The sequence below is a fragment of the Anolis sagrei genome, chromosome X (assembly GCF_037176765.1).
Source record: "Anolis sagrei isolate rAnoSag1 chromosome X, rAnoSag1.mat, whole genome shotgun sequence".
Lineage (NCBI taxonomy): Eukaryota > Metazoa > Chordata > Lepidosauria > Squamata > Dactyloidae > Anolis > Anolis sagrei.
Genome location: NC_090034.1, coordinates 36,038,907 through 36,057,265, shown reverse-complemented (window position 1 = coordinate 36,057,265; position 18,359 = coordinate 36,038,907). Strand labels below are relative to the sequence as shown.

Here is an 18,359-nt window from a genome sequence, read left to right as displayed (position 1 = left end):
TGTTTTTATCCCTAGTTGGACTCCAGCCGTGCCATCAGGAATGGCTTCCAGTGTAGGGTCGCTGCCTCCCGGGCGTTTTTCGACAACAGTCCCACTCGTTCAGCTTCCGAGGAAGGCCAGAGCAATAGCAGCCCCGAAGAACCAAGGCCAACGCCAGGGCCGCCGCACGTCGGAAACGGCTGGAATTCACACCACAACAAACGCTGACGTGGATGGCTCTGATTGGACAGCGCTCCTGTCAATGCTCGGCTCTGAGCTTCAAGGCTTCTTGTCAGAAAAGCCCAAAGGCGGGGGCGGGGGGCGGGATAGGCTTCCGTTTCACGCCTTCCGAAGGAGGGATTGGCTCAGCCGCTGGTAATGGGCACCTGAATAGTCCCCCAAGGCCTTCTGCGGCGAGAGAAAGGCCCGGCGGAACGGGAGGCGCCTTCTCTCGAAGCGCACCATGGGCCCCTTTTTGGAAATTTCCGTCAGGCATGCCGTTAGACAGCCCTGGAGTTGGAGGGGCGGGGCTTGGAGACAAGGCGAGGGGGAGGAGTGAGAGGAGGACGCGAAGGACGGAAGCCGGGAGGGGTTTGGTCCTGCCCCCCCCCCCCCGAAAGGGCGTTGGGTTTGCTGCGCGTTCGCGCGTGGCGTGAGGCGAAGGGCGAGAGGATGGAGCGCTGGGCCTTCGTGTGGGGCGCCTCCTCGTGGGCCCGCTGGCCGAGCTGGGAGCTGCTGGCTGCCTTCGCGGTGATAGGCGTCGTGGGCTGGCTGGCGCGCCTGTGGGAAAGGAGGCCGGTTGGACGCCGAGGCCGCCAGGCTGGGAAGGCCGGAGGGGGCGCGCTCTCCCCGCCTCCCTCCTCCTCGCCTCCGCCTGAGGAGAAGCCGCGCCGGGCCGAGGGTTTCTGCCAAGGTGAGCGGAGCGAGGGGCTCTGAACCGGGACTAGCTGTGGGGAGCAGGAGGTAAAGGGGGAGGCCGGGAAATGCATCCCAAAAGAGGTTCAAAAGTCGTCCAGGAATGCCTGGCTACTCCAAAGGCATTCAGCTCTAAAGGAATTCAAGTGGACTAGCACAGGCATGGGCAGAACTGCATGGGCACAACGTCGGCCTTTCAGGTGTTTTGGACTTCAGCTCCCACAATTCCTAATAGCCGGTAGGCTGTTAAGAATTGTGGGAGTTGAAGTCCAAACACCTGAAGGGCCGAAGTTTGCCCATGCCTGGACTAGCAGAAGTCATTTCAGAACCACTGGCAGTCATCTTGGAGAATAGAAGTCCCATAAGAAGACTTTGGGGGGGGGGGGATGGGATGCTGTCCCTATCTTCAAGAAGGGGGTGGGGGGAGGAGGACTCAGTTACCATGTAATCACCAACACCAGGAAAAATTCTGGAGGAAATCATTACAGAAGCAGTCTCTACTCCACCTCAGACATCAGAAGAGCTGCAAGACCAAGAACAAGCCACGAGAGTAAAGATGAAGATCCAGCCAGAGGAAAAGTGTTCTTGCCATACATCAAGGGAACCACTGACCACATAGGGAAGCTGATGAGGAAACACAGCATACAAACTACAGACCCACCAAGAAAATCCAACAAATGCTACGTTCAGCAAAGGACAAGAGGGATCCTCTCACCTCTGCAGGAGTCTACCGTATACCATGCAGCTGTGGACAAGTCTACACAGGGACCACCAAACGCAGAATTGCCTAAAGATGAATCAAGGAACATGAAAGGCTCTGCAGACTACTTCAACCAGAGAAATCAGCCATAGCAGAGCACTTGATGAACCAACCTGGACACAGCATTTTATTTGAGAACACAGAAATGCTGGACCACTCTCACAACCACCATGTCAGACTACACAGAGAAGCCATTGAAATCCACAAGCATGTGGACAATTTCAACAGAAAGGAGGAAACCATGAAAATGAACAAAATCTGGCTACCAGTATTAAAAAAACTCAAAAATTACAACAGCACAACAACAGAGAGGAAACAAACAAGGACATCTAATCACCTCTCAACAAAAGTTTGCTCCAGGCACGGCCAGGCCATTATATGCTGTGGTCAGTTAAAACATTCACAACTAGCTCCAGCAGACAAGCGTTCTTTGTCCCACCCTGGTCATTCCACAGATATATAAACCCTTTTTCCTAGTTCCAACAGACCTCACTACCTCTGAGGATGCTTGCCATAGATGCAGGCGAAACTACAACAACCCAGTCTCTAATAACTTAAGGCCTTTCCACACAGTCCCTGTGCCCCAGGATCTGATCCCAGAATATCTGCTTATCCCAGATATCAGTGTGGACTGCTATAATTCATTTCAAATCAGATAACCTGGGATCACATCTCGGAATATAAGGACTGTGTTGAAGGGGCCTTAGAAAAGAATGCTGTTATCACTCAAGTCAATATGGGTTTCTCAAAAACAGGTCATGCCAGGCTAATCTTAGCTCTTTTTTCGATAGAGGTACAAGCTGCAGGGAATGCTGTGGATGTAGCATATGCCTCTTTTAAATTTCCAAAGCCCATTTCCCAAATGAGGTTAAAAGGCAAGGAGATGAAATACACAGATTTTAATTTGCAGAATAAAAAGACCTGTGGGCAGCATGAAAAGGAAGTGCCACCACAAGATGCAGCCCGTTAGGGCTTCATAGAATGTCCAACATCCTTTTTCCCATGCTCTCTTTCCTTTCCATTCTCCTTTCATCCTCCCATGGTACCTTTGATTAGATGCTTATCAAAACAGTACAGGAAAGCAAATCTCCAATTATTCAATATATCAGTGTACCATCTGGTCCTTCCTTTGAGGCATCATTGTTGGTCCAGTTCATCAAACACTATTTTGTGTGAACTATCTACATCTAAGACTTGCTTTTGAGGTTTATTGTCTTGCCCACCTGTGTGAGTTCCTTGGCTAGACCTTCAATTGATTCCTCTTCTACATATCTAAGGAAGTGGTGGGCTGTTTATTTTCTGCTTCTCTCCTTTCAGCTGTCATTTGTTGCATGTTTTCTTTGTTCTGTGTGTGTTTCTCTTGGCTAAAGTCTTCTAACACTAAGACTAAGGCTATTTATTAATCAAACTCACTGTTCATACTATTGCTATTTATGAATCAGATTAAATCAGGTGTCCATTGTCCCCATCATCTTGATTTCAGTAAGGCCTTCAACAAAGTCCCCCATTGCCTTCTTGCAAACAAACTAGTCAAATGTGGACTAGGCAATGCGACTGTTATTGAATTGAATTGTTGCCAACACTGTGAACTGCCCTGAGTCCCCTTCGGGGTTGAGATGGATGGTATACAAATACTGCAAATAAATAAATACTATTAGGTGGATCTGTAATTGGTTAAGGAACCGAACCCAAAAGGTGCTCACAAATGGTTCCACTTCATCCTGGAAAGAACTGACTATTGGGCTCAGTGCTCTTCAACATCTTTATAATGACTTAGATCAGTGGTACTCAACTTATGGGCCCCCAGGTGTTTTGGTCTCCAACTCCCAGAAATCCCAGCCAGTTTCTTAGGATTTCTGGGATTTGAAGGCCAAAACATCTGGGGACCTACAGGTTGAGAACCACTGACTTAGATGAAGGTTTAGGGTGCATGCTTATCAAGTTTGCAGATGACACCAAATTAGGAGGTAGAGCAAATACTCCAGAGAACAGGATCAAAATCCAAATGACTTTTAACAGGTTAGAGAGCTGGGTCAAAACTAACAAAATGAATTTCAGCAAGGTAAAATGTAGGATATTACACTTAGGCAGAAAAAAATGAAGTGCACAGATACAGGGGCGGCATCTGACTTGAAAGCAGTAAATATGAAAGAGATCTAGGAGTTGTAGTAGACCACAGGCTGAACGTGAGCCAGCAGTGTGATGAAGCAGCTAGCACAGCCTATGTGATTCTACATGAGGGGTCCTCAAACTAAGGCCAGATACTGCCCTCCAAGGTCATTTACCCGGCCCTCGCTCAGGGTCAACCTAAGTCTGAAGCGACTTGAAACCACACAACAACAACAATAATCCTATCTTATCAGCCAAAAGCTGGTCCACCCTTCCCATTGAAATACTAATAAGCTTATATTTGTTAAAATTGTTCTTCATTTTCATTATTGTATTGTTTTAAGTGGGGTTTTTTTGCACTACAAATAAGATATGTGCAGTGGAATTCACTCATGTTTTTTTCAAATTACAATCCGGCCCTCCAACAGTTTGAGGGACTGTGACCTGGCCTTCTGTTTAAAAAGTTTGAAGACCTCTGTTCTAGATCATAGAGTTGGAAGAGACCACAAGGGCCATCCAGTCCAACTCTGCAGGAACACACAGCCTACCTACGTTATCGCATCTCTGTATACGTACCCACACGATCCCTTCGATCTTCCGGAGAGGCCCTGCTCTCGATTCCACCAGCATCGCAGGCGCGTTTGGTGAGGATGAGGGAGAGGGCCTTTTCGGTGGTGGCCCCTCGACTCTGGAACTCACTCCCTAAAGACATCAGACAGGCCCCAACCCTAGCATTCTTCAGGAGGACCTTGAAGACGTGGCTGTTCCAGTGTGCCTTCCCAGAACAATGAATCCCATAGCACTTTGTCCTCCAAAGCACTTTACATTTCCCTGAGCCTGCTTGTATGCCCTCCACAAACACTAGTATCACCTTTCGTTTATGACCCAGCATTATTTCCAATTTTAACTCTACATTGGGCCTTCCCACTGTTTTAATTATGTGTTGCTTTTTTGATAATGTTATGTATTTTATTGTCTATGTTTTTTAATTGCTTGTATTGATGTTTTATTGCTTTTGTTGTTGTGTTTGGGCTCGGCCTCATGTAAGCCGCACTAAGTCCCTTGGGGAGATGGTAGCGGGGTACAAATAAAGTTAATAATAATAATAATCACAGTCAAAGCACCCCTGTCAAATGTCCATCCAGCCTCTGCTTGAAAATAGGCTGCATCTATAAGAGTATAGTGTTGAGATTGAGGAAAGTCATAGTCCCACTCTCTTCTGTTTTGATCAAACCTCACTTGGAATAACAGTGTGTCTGGTTCTGGGCATTACAATTCAAGAGGGATATTGACAAGCTAGCTAGCTGATGTCCATAGAAGGATGACCAGCATGATCAAAGGTTTAGAAACCAAGCCTACGAGAAGCTGGTATATTTGGCTTGGAGAAAAGAAAACTGAGATGGAACATGATAGCAATTTTTAAGCATTTGAAAGAATATCACATAGAGGAGGAACGAGCAAGCTTGCTTTCTGCTGCCTTGGAGACTAGGATGAAGTGTAGGCATTGATTCAAACTACAGGAAAAGAGATTCCACCTAAACATTAGGAAGAACTTCCTGGTGGTAAGAGCTATTTGGCAGTGGAATATGCTTCTGCCTGGGAGTCTTGTGGAGTCTCTTTTCTCTGAAGGTTTTAAAACAGAGGTTGGATGACCATCTGTCATGGATGCTTTAATTGTTCGTTGCTGCCTGGCAGAATAGGGTTGGACTGGATGGCACTTGGGATATCTTCCAACTCCCTGGGGGGTGGGGTGGGGTGGGGGTGGAAGGTCATTACTGCTTGCCTTTCAGAGGCAAATGAAGACATACCTATGTCATCAGGCATTCAAAGGGGAGATATCTAGTTTTAAAACAACATTTTAATTGTATTTGTAGTGTGTTTTAATTTTTATGCTCATGACACAAATATTCAATTGTTTTGTAGTTGTTATATTCATATTTACATGCTTTGTTTGTAACTTGCATCGTGCCTTGAGTCCCTCTGTTGAGAGAAAGACTTGATAAAAATAAAGTAAATAAATAAATAAAAATGAACAAGTGAGGACATGGATAACAATGTCTGCAGGCCGTGCTTCCTCACTGGGAGTGTGCCTTTGCTCCAGTGTTGTTACCTAATTTCTACCATTGTCGTCCCGCTTTTGTCCCCAGACAGATAGCCAGGGCGGTGCTCAACTGCATCAGAAAAATGAGAGGTGTCATAGGCTTCATCTGTGCTGTCGAATGAATGCAGTTTGGCATCACTTGAACTGCCATGGCTTAATACTATGGATTCCTGGGAATTGTAGTTTGATGAGGTGTCAGCCTTCATGGGCAGAGGAGGCTGAAAACCTTGTCATACTCACAGGATCGCATAGTGGAGCCATGGGAATTAAAGTGATGTAAACGGCATTATTTTTTACCTTGTAGATGCACCCACAGTGTTGAATGCAGTGAAGCAGAACCAGGCAAATTAGAAGTCTTTTTGAAATAGGACATCCAAAAGGGTGGGGGCTTTTGCTACATGTTTTGCTTGCTAGCCTACATATTTCATTTGTAATGAAAGGAACCTTTGTGTGCTTTTTCAGGAGAGGGTTAATCTGTTGCATCAAAACTAGTATTTATGGAAGGGGAGTCTCTGTGTATGGTATGGGGAAGGGAATGAACCCCTTTCTTGCAGTGGAAAGGATGGCATCTGTATGTATTATAAAAAAATATATGTAACATTATTTCTGTGCTGCAAGCATATGTAATTCTGGTGCAAGAGGATAGCTCCCTTGCCTGAGAAACATGGGGAGACGGGAAATCAGGTGGGCTGGACGCTGTAATTCTAGTTAATTTTTAAAAAATCTCTTAATTTATATACCTGAAAAGCATCTTTGTATTAATGTATTGTCGAAGGCTTTCATGGCTGGAATCACTGGGTTGTAGGTTTTTTCGGGCTATATGGCCATGTTCTAGAGGCATTCTCTCCTGACGTTTCGCCTGCATCTATGGCAAGCATCCTCAGAGGTAGTGAGGTCTGTTGGAACTAGGAAAAAGGGTTTATATATCTGTGGAATGACCAGGGTGGGAAAAAGGACTCTTTATGCCTTGCAGCTGTGGACAAGTCTACATAGGGACCACCAAACGCAGAACTGCCCAAACACAAATCAAGGAACATGAAAGGCACTGCAGACTACTTCAACCAGAGAAGTCAGCCATAGCAGAGCACCTGATGAACCAAGCTGGACACAGCATAGTATTTGAGAACACAGAAATGCTGGACCACTCTAACAACCACCATGTCAGACTACACAGAGAAGCCATTGAAATCCACAAGCATGTGGACAATTTCAACAGAAAGGAGGAAACCATGAAAATGAACAAAATCTGGCTACCAGTATTAAAAAAAACTCTAAAATTACAACAGCAAAACAACAGAGAGAAAACAAACAAGGACATCTAATCACCTCTCAACAAAAGATTGCCCCAGGCACTGCCAGGCCATCAAATGCTAATCAAGGTGGTCAGTTGAAACATTCACACCTAGCTCCAACAGACAAGAGCCCTTTGTCCCACCCTGGTCATTCCACAGATATATAAACCCTTTTTCCTAGTTCCAACAGACCTCACTACCTCTGAGGATGCTTCCAATAGATGCAGGCAAAACGTCAGGAGAGAATGCCTCTAGAACATGGCCATATAGCCCGAAAAAACCTACAACAACCCATCTTTGTATTATAAGCACAGTCTGATTTTCAAGTGTCTACTATGTCTGATGTTTTTGTCATTCTGTACATCACTGTTAATGTGCATTCCATCCTTTTCTAATTGTTTTTTCTTGAGTGCAAAGTGTTGGTTATAACCTTAAAAGCCCTTTGTGACATGAGTCCAGATTTATTTGAAATATCATATATATGAGCCTGATGAAAACTGTGAGATAATGGGGGGAGGATTTGGTTTCATGGGCACATTTGCTGAGGATACACATGTCAGGATTCTGTTCTTAAGTCTCTTTCAGCCTTGCCACGTACCTTTGTTTTGTATGGCCACACGTGGCTACTGTGTATATGCTCCCATGCCATCTGTGCTACCATATTATATTAGCTATTCAGCTGTATGCTTATATTGCATGACATTGCAATTGTATATTAGACATTACATCCTTTCATTCTCATATTTGTCATAGATGATGGGTAATCTTTGAAGCTACTGAATTGAATATAATTGCTTGGGAGCATGCGGTCACAACCAAAACCTCATTAATTAGGAATGTTTACCTGTCTGATACGCAAAGTGAGAGCAAAGTAACACACATGGTTTTTTTCATGTGAAAGCAGAGAGAGTGGGAGTGGGAAGATGTTTTGATTGCCTGGACAGTAAAAGAAAACACCACAAATAGTATAACCTATGCGTCATTTTGACTAATGGGGAAATACTTGTAATTGTTTTAAATACTTTAAATGTTTTGCATTATTGTTGGTTTGATATAATAGTTAATTTAATTGAATATAGTATGTTAGAACAGTTAATTTAATTGTTAACTGTTCTTTATCATTTAAGTCTTTTTAAAGTTACAATTTGTTTTAATCTATGTTGTGAGATTCTTTGGGCCCCATATTGAAATATGGAATATGAAAAAGCAAATATTTATAATCCGTAATCCTCCTAGTGTGAGAGGTGTCCAATCTCCATTTGTATTTATTACAGGGATGGGAATCATGTCTGGTTCCAGATGTTGGTCTGCAAATTCAGCAATCCTAGGCAATATAGCCAGAGATGAGCCATGTTGGAAGTTTCAGTCCAAAAGTTTCTGGATGACTGCATGATCAGCATTTCAGCTTTATATCCTGTTGTTCTGCTTGTGCCAAATTAATTGCAAAATCATCGTAGAATTACTGAAACTAGTAAAATCAACAAATTGATTTAATACTTTCAGTATACTAGTGGTACATTAATGTATTTTAGCCCAAATTGTCAAGTTAGACCTTATAAATATCCTTCTGAGTATTTATTGGCTCATTAAGCACATTACATCTTGGTGATCTCATGCCTTTTCCTGGGAACTGGTATCTTTCCTAACTTCCTAACTCTTATCAGTGAGGAAACAATAAAAGGTGCAAGGAGCCTTTTATTGCTTCCTCACTTTGCAGTAACCTCCTAGTTCCACACACCAGCTGTCTGGCCAAATGGTCTGCCCAAATTCTCCATGTATCTATATAAATAAAAATGTAATGTTCATTTGTGGGATCAACATAACCCAAAAACCACTGGACGAATTGACACCAAATGTGGACACAATATGCCTATCAGGCCAACGAGTGACCATCACTCATAAAAACACTGGAAAACACAGCAGAAGAGACTTAAAAAGCCAAAAATTAAAATATACATTACAACGCATTCACAAAACCACATATATGTACCTAAACACACATATATACACATATACACAAATATATACATTGTTGTTCATTTGTTCAGTCATCTCCGACTCTTCGTGACCTCATGGACCAGCCCACGCAAGAGCTCCCTGTCGGCCGTCACCACTCCCAGCTCCTTCAAGGTCAGTCCAGTCACTTCAAGGATGCCATCCATCCATCTTGCCCTTGGTCGGCCCCTCTTCCTTTTACCTTCCACTTTCCCCAGCATAATTGTCTTCTCTAGGCTTTGCTGTCTCCTCATGATGTGGCCAAAGTACTTCAACTTTGTCTCTAGTATCCTTCCCTCCAATGAGCAGTCGGGCTTTATTTCCTGGAGGATGGACTGGTTGGATCTTCTCGCAGTCCAAGGCACTCTCAGCACTTTCCTCCAACACCACAGTTCAAAAGCATCTATCTTCCTTCGCTCATTCATACACACACACAAAACACATACACAGACTGGGCCACAGCAATGTGTGGCAGGGGACGGCTAGTATCCTATAAAATGGCATTTTTATGCCCCTGATTACTTTCAGGGAGTCATGACACTCAGTGTAGGTTGCACATCAGGACAATAAAATGCGGCACGCCTGTTTATTTAAGAAAATGCCACAGATTATAATGATTGACACAATTTATTTATTTATTTCGGACATTTATATCCTGTCCTATCTTGACCTCCGCAGAGGGACTCAGGGCAGCTGATAACAAAAGCATAAATAAACATCTTAGATAAAAACAGTATAAAACATTATAAAAACATCATAAAAACAGTAAAACATTAGAACAATTGCCAGAATTAAATTGTCGTCCTACACACAGTCCTTTCAAGTCCGTCAATTAAACCATAGCTCTATCATCAAAGGCTTTCCTATAATCCATAAAGCATAGATTTATTTCTTACAAAATTCTTTAGTATGCTCCATTATCCAACCTTTGTTTGCAGTATGGTCCTTAGTGCCTCTTTCTTTCCTGGACATTTGGCATTTCTGACACCATACAACTGCTTGCATAGAAAATGAGTGCAATAGTCCTGTGGTTACTGCAAATCCCCAGTGTCTTCTTTCTTGGGGATTAGAATGTATATCTAATGTTATACATTGCTATCACTAACCAATGTTTGCTTCACCCCCCTCCCCCCATAAAACATTCAACAGGTTCCTCAGTTTTATTTCCTACTAATTGAAATTTAACCCGGCACTTTTTTGTGGTTTAAAACTTAATTTTTCAAGTGTATCAAGCATTATTCTTCAATGTCAAGATCAACAGATATACTGATGCCCACTTGAATATAGAGAAAAGCTATATGTACACATTGCTGTAACATATTGTTTCATGTATGCAAAAAGGATATATATATATATATATACACACACACACACACACACACACACAAAGGTTCGTGCTTCAATAATTAATGTTTGTTGTTGATGCCTGGAAATCCCCCCCCCCCCCATTGTTACAATGATACCATATATAATTACATACTTCCTCTCTTTCCAATGCACATGTTTCCTTGTGTCAGTTGTAATTTATAAGCCATGTGAGATAAGGATAGCTGTTCTTTGTTCAGTGCTGTGTGTATAGATCAGGCATGGGCAAATTTCGGTCCTCCAGGAGTGTTGGACTTCAACTCCCACAATTCCTAAGAGTTGGTAGGCTGTTAGGAATTGTGGGAATTGAAGTCCAAAACACCTGGCAGGCCGAAGTTTGCCCATGCCTGCTATAGATAAATAATGATAAAATGGCCATACTGGTAGTCAATGAAAATCTCCTTAACCACTCTTCAGGAAAAAGTTTTTAACTGTATGTTGTCTGGGCATTGACTCCATGTAAGCCGCCCAGAGTCACTTTGGGGAGATGGAGATGGGGTAGAAAAATAAAATTATTATTATTATATTATTATAAAAGTGTCATGTGTTCATTATAGCTCACTAAGCATTTCAAAATCTCTATTTCTATTTTTGCTTCTGATGTTTAGGGCAGTCTACATTTGTGTTGTCAATAATACTGCCCAAATTATTTTGGAAAGACAGATATAACTTGGCCAAGTTGCTTGCCAGGGTGCTTGATTCTATTTTAAGAGAATGTCATTACTGGAAATATTCTGGATTATTTCACTTACAGCAGGGGGGGTTGGAACACTTCAAATGTTATTGAATTACTATTACTGTTAGATTTAGGTAATGTGGCCAAGTGGTGATGAATTGAAAGATCCGCAATCTAGTAATGTTTGGAGAGCCACACGTTTGCTACCTTGACACACCGTATATACTCATGTATAGCTTGACCTCATGTATAAGTCAAGGGCAGGTTTGGGGGCCAGAATTCCGGATTTTGATATGATCGGTGAATGCATCGAGGATCATTCCATTGAGAAGGGAAAACAGTCATGTTGTATCTGAGCCAGGCACTCATTGACTGTAGCTATTTCCCTGCCCAGACATTCAGAAAGGCCAGGAGCAGCACCATGATGGGAATAATAGGGGGCATATATGCATCTTTTTGGTTGTCTAGGAACAGGCTGAGTTCTCACCTTTTGCCATTTTACACAGAAAAGGGGTTGGTTCTTTTTTCAATAAGAGTTAAGGTACAATAATCACATGAATAAGTTGACTCAGTCTTTTTGGATTCTAGACTTATACATGAGTTTATAGGGTAGGTTGCAGATGCAGTTTATTAGTGTTAATTAATTTTTGCCACAGTTCAGTTGGACTGTGAAGTAAGATAGTCTTTAAAACAGTGGTGCACAGCCTGTGAACCTCTGGGTATTTTGTGCTTCACCTCCCTGAATTTCTGACCATCGGACAAGCTGGCTAGGGCTTCTGGAAGTTGGAGGCCCAAATTCCTGGAGGGCTGCAAGTTTTGCACCACTACGTTAAAGTATGTTTTTAAAGGAAGATGCGTTTAGGTCACTTAGATTATTTCTCTAAACATACAATGGCTGACATCCTGTTGATTAGTCCCAACTAGAGCAGATCCTTTCAGTCAGTTGTTGAATGATGAATAAACATGGAGATAATTAAAATGGATTCAGTGGGTGCTTTATTATAGCCAGAACTAAAAGAGGAGTTAGGCCAAAGAATGATAAAATATATTTTTTACTTCAACTTATAGTTCAGGGAAATGTTTTAATTGTTGGTTAACAACTTAGCAATCTATCTCTGCTTTAGAGTTAGTTTATCAGAAATCACATTTCAAGATAAATATCAGGGCAACTGACTACAGAGCAGAGTATATGACTGGGGAAATTTATACAATGGCTCTTTCCCAGAAATTGCTGGAATAAAGGACATTTCCATGACATAGAAGATGAAGGGTCCTTTCAGACAGGGCTAAATCCCAGTTCCTCTCAGGATTTAGGTCACACAGTGGGCCCAAACCCTATGACTTTGATTGGAATTGATCCTCATAGGAGTGATCCTCAGAAAGTAATCAGGAGGCTCAGTCACCACAGGGCACACACCTGCAAAGATCTGTACCTTACTGAAAGGCAAGATCTTTCAGGTGTTTTTTTTTAACCCAGAGCAAATTTGGAAATTCAGGTTTACTCTGGGTTAATCTAGATTAACATGAGACGACGTTCGACCCTGTGTAGAAGGGCCTGAAATCAAGAGATAGTTATGAAGATGGGTTAGAAGATGCTTCCCTGGAACTTCCTTATGTGTTGGCTCATCGGTTTTCTACATGTATTTGTTGAGACATAGGATTTGGACCTGTCTTTAGTTTTCCTCATTAAATTTATTTATTTTTATTTATCGTGTCAGAAGCAAATTGAGAATACAGTTATAATGTATTAAAAAACCACAAGCAAAGCTAAAAACTTGGCATTATACTAAATTTCCTTTGACCAGAAGCTGGCCACTTTGAGTACCTCTAGTGTGCATGTGGCAGGGCTCAAACTGCATTGTAGAAAGTAGTCTGGGTTTTGCTCTTCTCCACACTCGCATGTTGTGGGCTTTGTAGATTAGCTCTGGATCTCGTGATACCAGAGTACAGTCCCTTCAGTGCCTTCCAAGTCGCCCAGTCTTCTGTGTGCCCAGGAGGGAGTTTCTCATCAGGTATCAGCCACTAATACAGGTTCCGGGTTTTAACCTGCCACTTTTGGACTCTCATTTGCTGAGGTGTTCGTGCGAGTATCTCTTCAGATCTTAGAAGGTTATTTCTTGATTTAAGACATTGGTATGCTGTCTGATATTCAAACAGAGGATGGGCCAGAGATGTCAATGCCTTGATCCTTTCATTACTGGCTGCCTTATTAGATGACATTAGTATGTGTGCCTTTGTTCTCATCTTTTCTTTTATCATACCTTCAATGTTTACCTACTTGTAGTTTTATGTTGTAGGTTTTTGCCTCTGTATTTTTTTTTAGTTTATCACACATAAATAGCACAAAACCCCCCTCTTTTCCATTCAAGTATCATATGGCCTCACTTTTTAAACTGAGAGCTCATCAATATGCATCTGTTGATTTTTTTTCCTGTGTATAATTTACAAGATTTTAAAGACTTCCATAAATATAACAATTCTTTCACAAAATTGATGTGCATCTTCTGTTTCTTACAGCTGCTATAACCCTATTAATATCTACTCATCAAGGCACATACTTAGAATCAGAACTCCCAGCATTGGTTTACAGTTGAGCCTTCAAGTGCAGATAGTGTGATCACAATATTGTGAGAACATGCCAAGAAACATTAAGTCAGAACTGAGCTTCTATTTCATTAGCAACCTTGTTTTCCCTCACTTAGTCATAAGAATATACCCACTGAAATCACTGAGATGTAATTTAAGGGAACCCCAAATATTTTATTACACTTACCATAAGAGTAATTGAAGTCTGGGTTCAGCCCCCTATGATTTCAAAATAGATTGGTTGTTGTGCACCTTCAGGTCATTTCTGATATATAGTGACCCTAAAATAAACGTTCCACAGGGATTTCTTGGCCAGATTTATCCAAAGTGGGTTTGCTGTCATCTTCCTCTGAAGCTGAGGGAGGCTCCTTCAGAAGGAGCCTCCACCACACTCCGGGGCAGTGAGTTCCACTGCTGAACGGCTCTCACAGTCAGGAAGTTCTTCCTCATGTTCAGATGGAATCTCCTCTCTTGTGGCTTCAAACTACAAGAGAGGAGATTCCATCTGAACACAAGGAAGAACTTCCTGACTGTGAGAGCCGTTCAGCAGTGGAACTCACTGCCCCGGAGTGTGGTGGAGGCTCCTTCTTTAGAAGCTTTTAAACAGAGGCTGGATGGCCATCGATCAGGGGTGCTTTGAATGCAATATTCCTGCTTCTTGGCAGGGGGTTGGACTGGATGGCCCATGAGGTCTCTTCCAACTCTTTGATTCTATGATTCTATGACTTTCCCCAGGGTCATTTAGTAAGTTTCCATGGCCAAGTAGGTACACTGGACTTCTAGAGTCAATCTGCGATAGCCTTTTGACTCTAACATTCAAACCATTGCACCACTCTAACTCCCATAATGTTATGGAAGACTTATACATATTGTTCCCATAATGCTTTCTACCATTAACTTGATTATGTTTGCCTGCCTTAATCAGATAAATAGATAGGAAGATCGGAAGATGGAAAGAAAGAAAGAAAGTTATATGGCTTAACTCTCTTGAAGCCATATAACTATTTCAATATGGATTAGCTGCTGATTTCCAGGAGACCACCTGTGTTACTTATTTATTTACAGTATTTATATTCCGCCCTTCTCACCCAGCAGGCGACTCAGGGCGGATTACAATGTATACATATATGGTAAACATTCAATGCCAAAGACACACGATATAGACAGTCAGAGGCTATTTAACTTTTTCTGGCTGCCAGGGGAGCTGTTGCTTTCATTGTCCATCTGAGACACTGATGAAGTACTTCCGCATTCCCCGCATGATTTTTTGCTGGAGTGCTTTGCTGGAGCCTTTTTATGGCCTCGTAAATTAGTTAATTAGCTTCCCCACACATAGGTGGTACCTAATTTTCCTACTTGACAGATGTAACTGTCTTTCGGGTTGCAAAGGTTGACAACAAGCTACACAATTGGTCGGACGTTCACTCCGACCTGGGCTGGCTTCAAACTCATGACCTTTTGGTCAGAAGTGATCTTAATGCATAAATGAAACAGAGTGGTAACAGTTATGGAGACAAAGACATCTAAAAATCTTATCAATACGGGTTAAAGAAAATTATTACAAATTAATATGGAAATGGTACTTAACACCAGTAAGAATAGCACATATAAATAAAAACTATTCAAAAAATTGTTGGAGAGGATGTCAAGAATCAGGAACATATATACATATGTGGTGGCAATGTAAATATGTAAATAATTTTTGGGGGAAAGTATTTAGAGAAATAGAAGATATAATGATTATTAAAATAGAAATAAGTCCTAGTATAGCTTTATTATAATTATATAATAATAAACAATTGAAAAAAGAGGATAAAGATGCGATAACAAATGTATTAACAATAGCAAAACTGCTTATAGCAAGGAACTTGAAAAAAGAAATAAATATACAAATAGAGGAGTGGTACAAGGAAGTTTGGAAACTGGCAATAAATGATAAGCTGACATGTATATTAAAAGTTAAAAGAGGTATATGGAAACAAAGTGATTTTGATGATGTATGGAGAAAATTTATAGAAAAGGGATTAAAAAATAAAGAAGGAAAGTTACCTCCACAAGAAGAATTGAAATTTTGGACAGATGATATGTAAAAGCTGTGGCTTGAGAGGGGGGAGGGGAGCACAGCGGTGAGGGACAGAAAATATGTATAAGCAGAAAAATAACTCTAGATGCCAAAAGTATGGCAGGCTGTGTTGAATAGTATGTATCTGCTGTAGAACAACAATGTATAACAAATGTATTAAACCATGATAAAATAATTAAAAAAATTTTTTTAAAAAGAAGTGATCTTAATGCAGCTGACACTCAGCCAGCTGCGCCACAATCCCGGTGCTAGTCTGTTGTAGCAAAGAACACAAAGAATCTTTGGAAATCTCAGAATAGCAGGTTTCATTCCACATTGTTTTTGTGAACTGACTCAATCCATCAGCTCCATGGAGTGTTGCATTTATTCACTATTTGGAACAAAGCCTGGCTATCTGAATGTTCCTTAAAATTACATGCTAGGGAAGTAGACTTTGATTTTAAAAAATAACCTTCGCGTGTTCAGCATACACAAGTGCAAAACTTATCAGTCCAGTTTCAGAGATGTTTGAGATAAATCTCTTTGCCATCCAGCCAGGACATCTCTCTTATAACAAAACAGCTATCAACATGTCACATAGTCAAAAGGAGGGAGGGAGAGAACATGTGGTCTGCATCTCCTTTTATAATTTCTCAGGAACCATAGAGTAAAGGAAACTGCATACCAAAAATACATATAGGAAACAGTATGCGAAAGGATCATAGATAAACATATTGTTAGAGAAGGCTTGAAGAAGGTTGTCATTTCCAACAGGCAGGAGGCTTAGACCTGCTTCTGCTTCCCTACTTCAAAACAGAATGAGAGAAAAGAAAGAACGGAACCATAAAAAGCCCATTGGAAGAAAGCAACTGAAGTAGAGAAAAACAGAATTTTTCACTGGAATTAGAAAATTGGAAAAAATAAGATTAACCTCTATTTTTAAGGACATAATCTTCTGCTGATCCCAAGAAAATAAACAGGTTTGCTGCATACTGACAAAGGAAGTAAATCCTGTTTCATTTTTGTCTCTTGAGTGCATGATATAAAACAAGTTGTTTATGGGAGAGTATATATATGGCACTGAAAAACATTTCTAAAGCTCTGCTGTTTTTATGCACTGGCAAATCTATTTTCCTAACAGAGCAGAGATAACAGGTTATTCAGTCTAACAACTGAAACAATTGCCTTGTATAATTATATCTGGTTGTATACTACAAGAGAAGATTATGCTCTAAAGCATTTTTGGTTCTTCTCTGAAAGGTCATGCTTTTCTGAAAAGTTTATGATCTCCAAAGGGTGTTTCCCCAAAAGGTTATGAATGCCATTTCCCAAAACTGCCATATGCTTAATGACAGGGATCTGAAATTTCACTTAGTAGGCTTCATGCTAACATAAAATGATGCACCAAATTGGGAGGAGTTTGAGTATACAGGCAATCCCCAAGTTATCAACAAGATAGGTTCTGTAAGTTGAATTTGTTTGTAATTCAGAACAGGTACATTTTAACTGTCATCCCAGCCATATACATAGACACACACATATACATATTATACACACACATACACATGAACTGTGGGAAGAGTTAACGCCCCTGTAGCATATGTTTTGCTGTCCAAAAGATTTTGGGAAAAGGATGACATTTGAGTTCATACCCTTTTGAAAACCAGAATCTCCAAAGCCTTTTGGAAGTGTGACCTTTTGGAGACTAATTGGCATTCACACCATTTGGAATATCATAACCGTTTTGTAAAGTATGATCTTCCTAGTTAGAAATATGTTGCCAAGTGGCTCGCTTCCTTTAGGAAGAAATTCTACAATCTAATTATTAGGAAGTAAACCTACTTAGCCTTGTGATTCAAGTTGGAACTAGGGTAAACATTCATAGAGTTGCCATATTAATGAAATCTTATTAATCTATCTATACATTTAATAAAAGTGAAAAATGTGTATGTGTGTATGTGGCGAAGATGTCCACTTACACAAACAGCCTCTGGCCTCTACAAACAGGCTATAGTTCCAAGTGCTGAGAAGACTCCAAAGGCACTCCCTCAACTCACATTGCAGGTTATAGTGAGTGCCATGAACATGCAGCCAAACATTGCCAATGTTTTCCCCAAACCCTACGACCCACCACCCAAGGAATGCTTTCATTTGGGGAGAATTACATCCTAGATTTGACGTGTTTCCTTCAACACAGGCAGGCATCCCAGGGTGCCTTGTGTGGAATTTGCATGACCCCGCCCACTGCCTGTACCTTAACCCCTTCCTACCCTTTCCTATGGCACACAGCAAACACAGACGAATTTATCAGCAACTGAACAGACTGGAGGTGTTTTGGGGCCTGACTCAACAGGATGGAAGTTGTAGTTCACCTTGCATCAAGAACCCCTTCGAAAATGGATCTGGATTGTCCTTGGCATATGGGAGTTGTAGTTCACCCATATCCAGAGAGCGCTGAACCCAGCCCATGACAGATCTGGACTAAACTTGGCACACATCCCCAACATGGCCAACTACAT

At 41.4% G+C, this 18,359-nt stretch overlaps 1 protein-coding gene across 1 annotated transcript in view; it reads left to right on the top strand.

Annotated features, from left to right (window-relative positions):
- The first annotated feature begins 290 nt into the window (after window positions 1–290).
- Window positions 291–18,359, top strand: part of ANKLE2 (ankyrin repeat and LEM domain containing 2) — a 46,660-nt gene continuing 28,591 nt past the window's right edge. Inside the window, exon 1 of the mRNA XM_060785699.2 lies at window positions 291–892. Within this exon, the coding sequence (XP_060641682.2) occupies window positions 652–892 (241 nt within the window). The 5' untranslated portion in view covers window positions 291–651. The remainder of the gene's footprint in view (window positions 893–18,359) is intronic.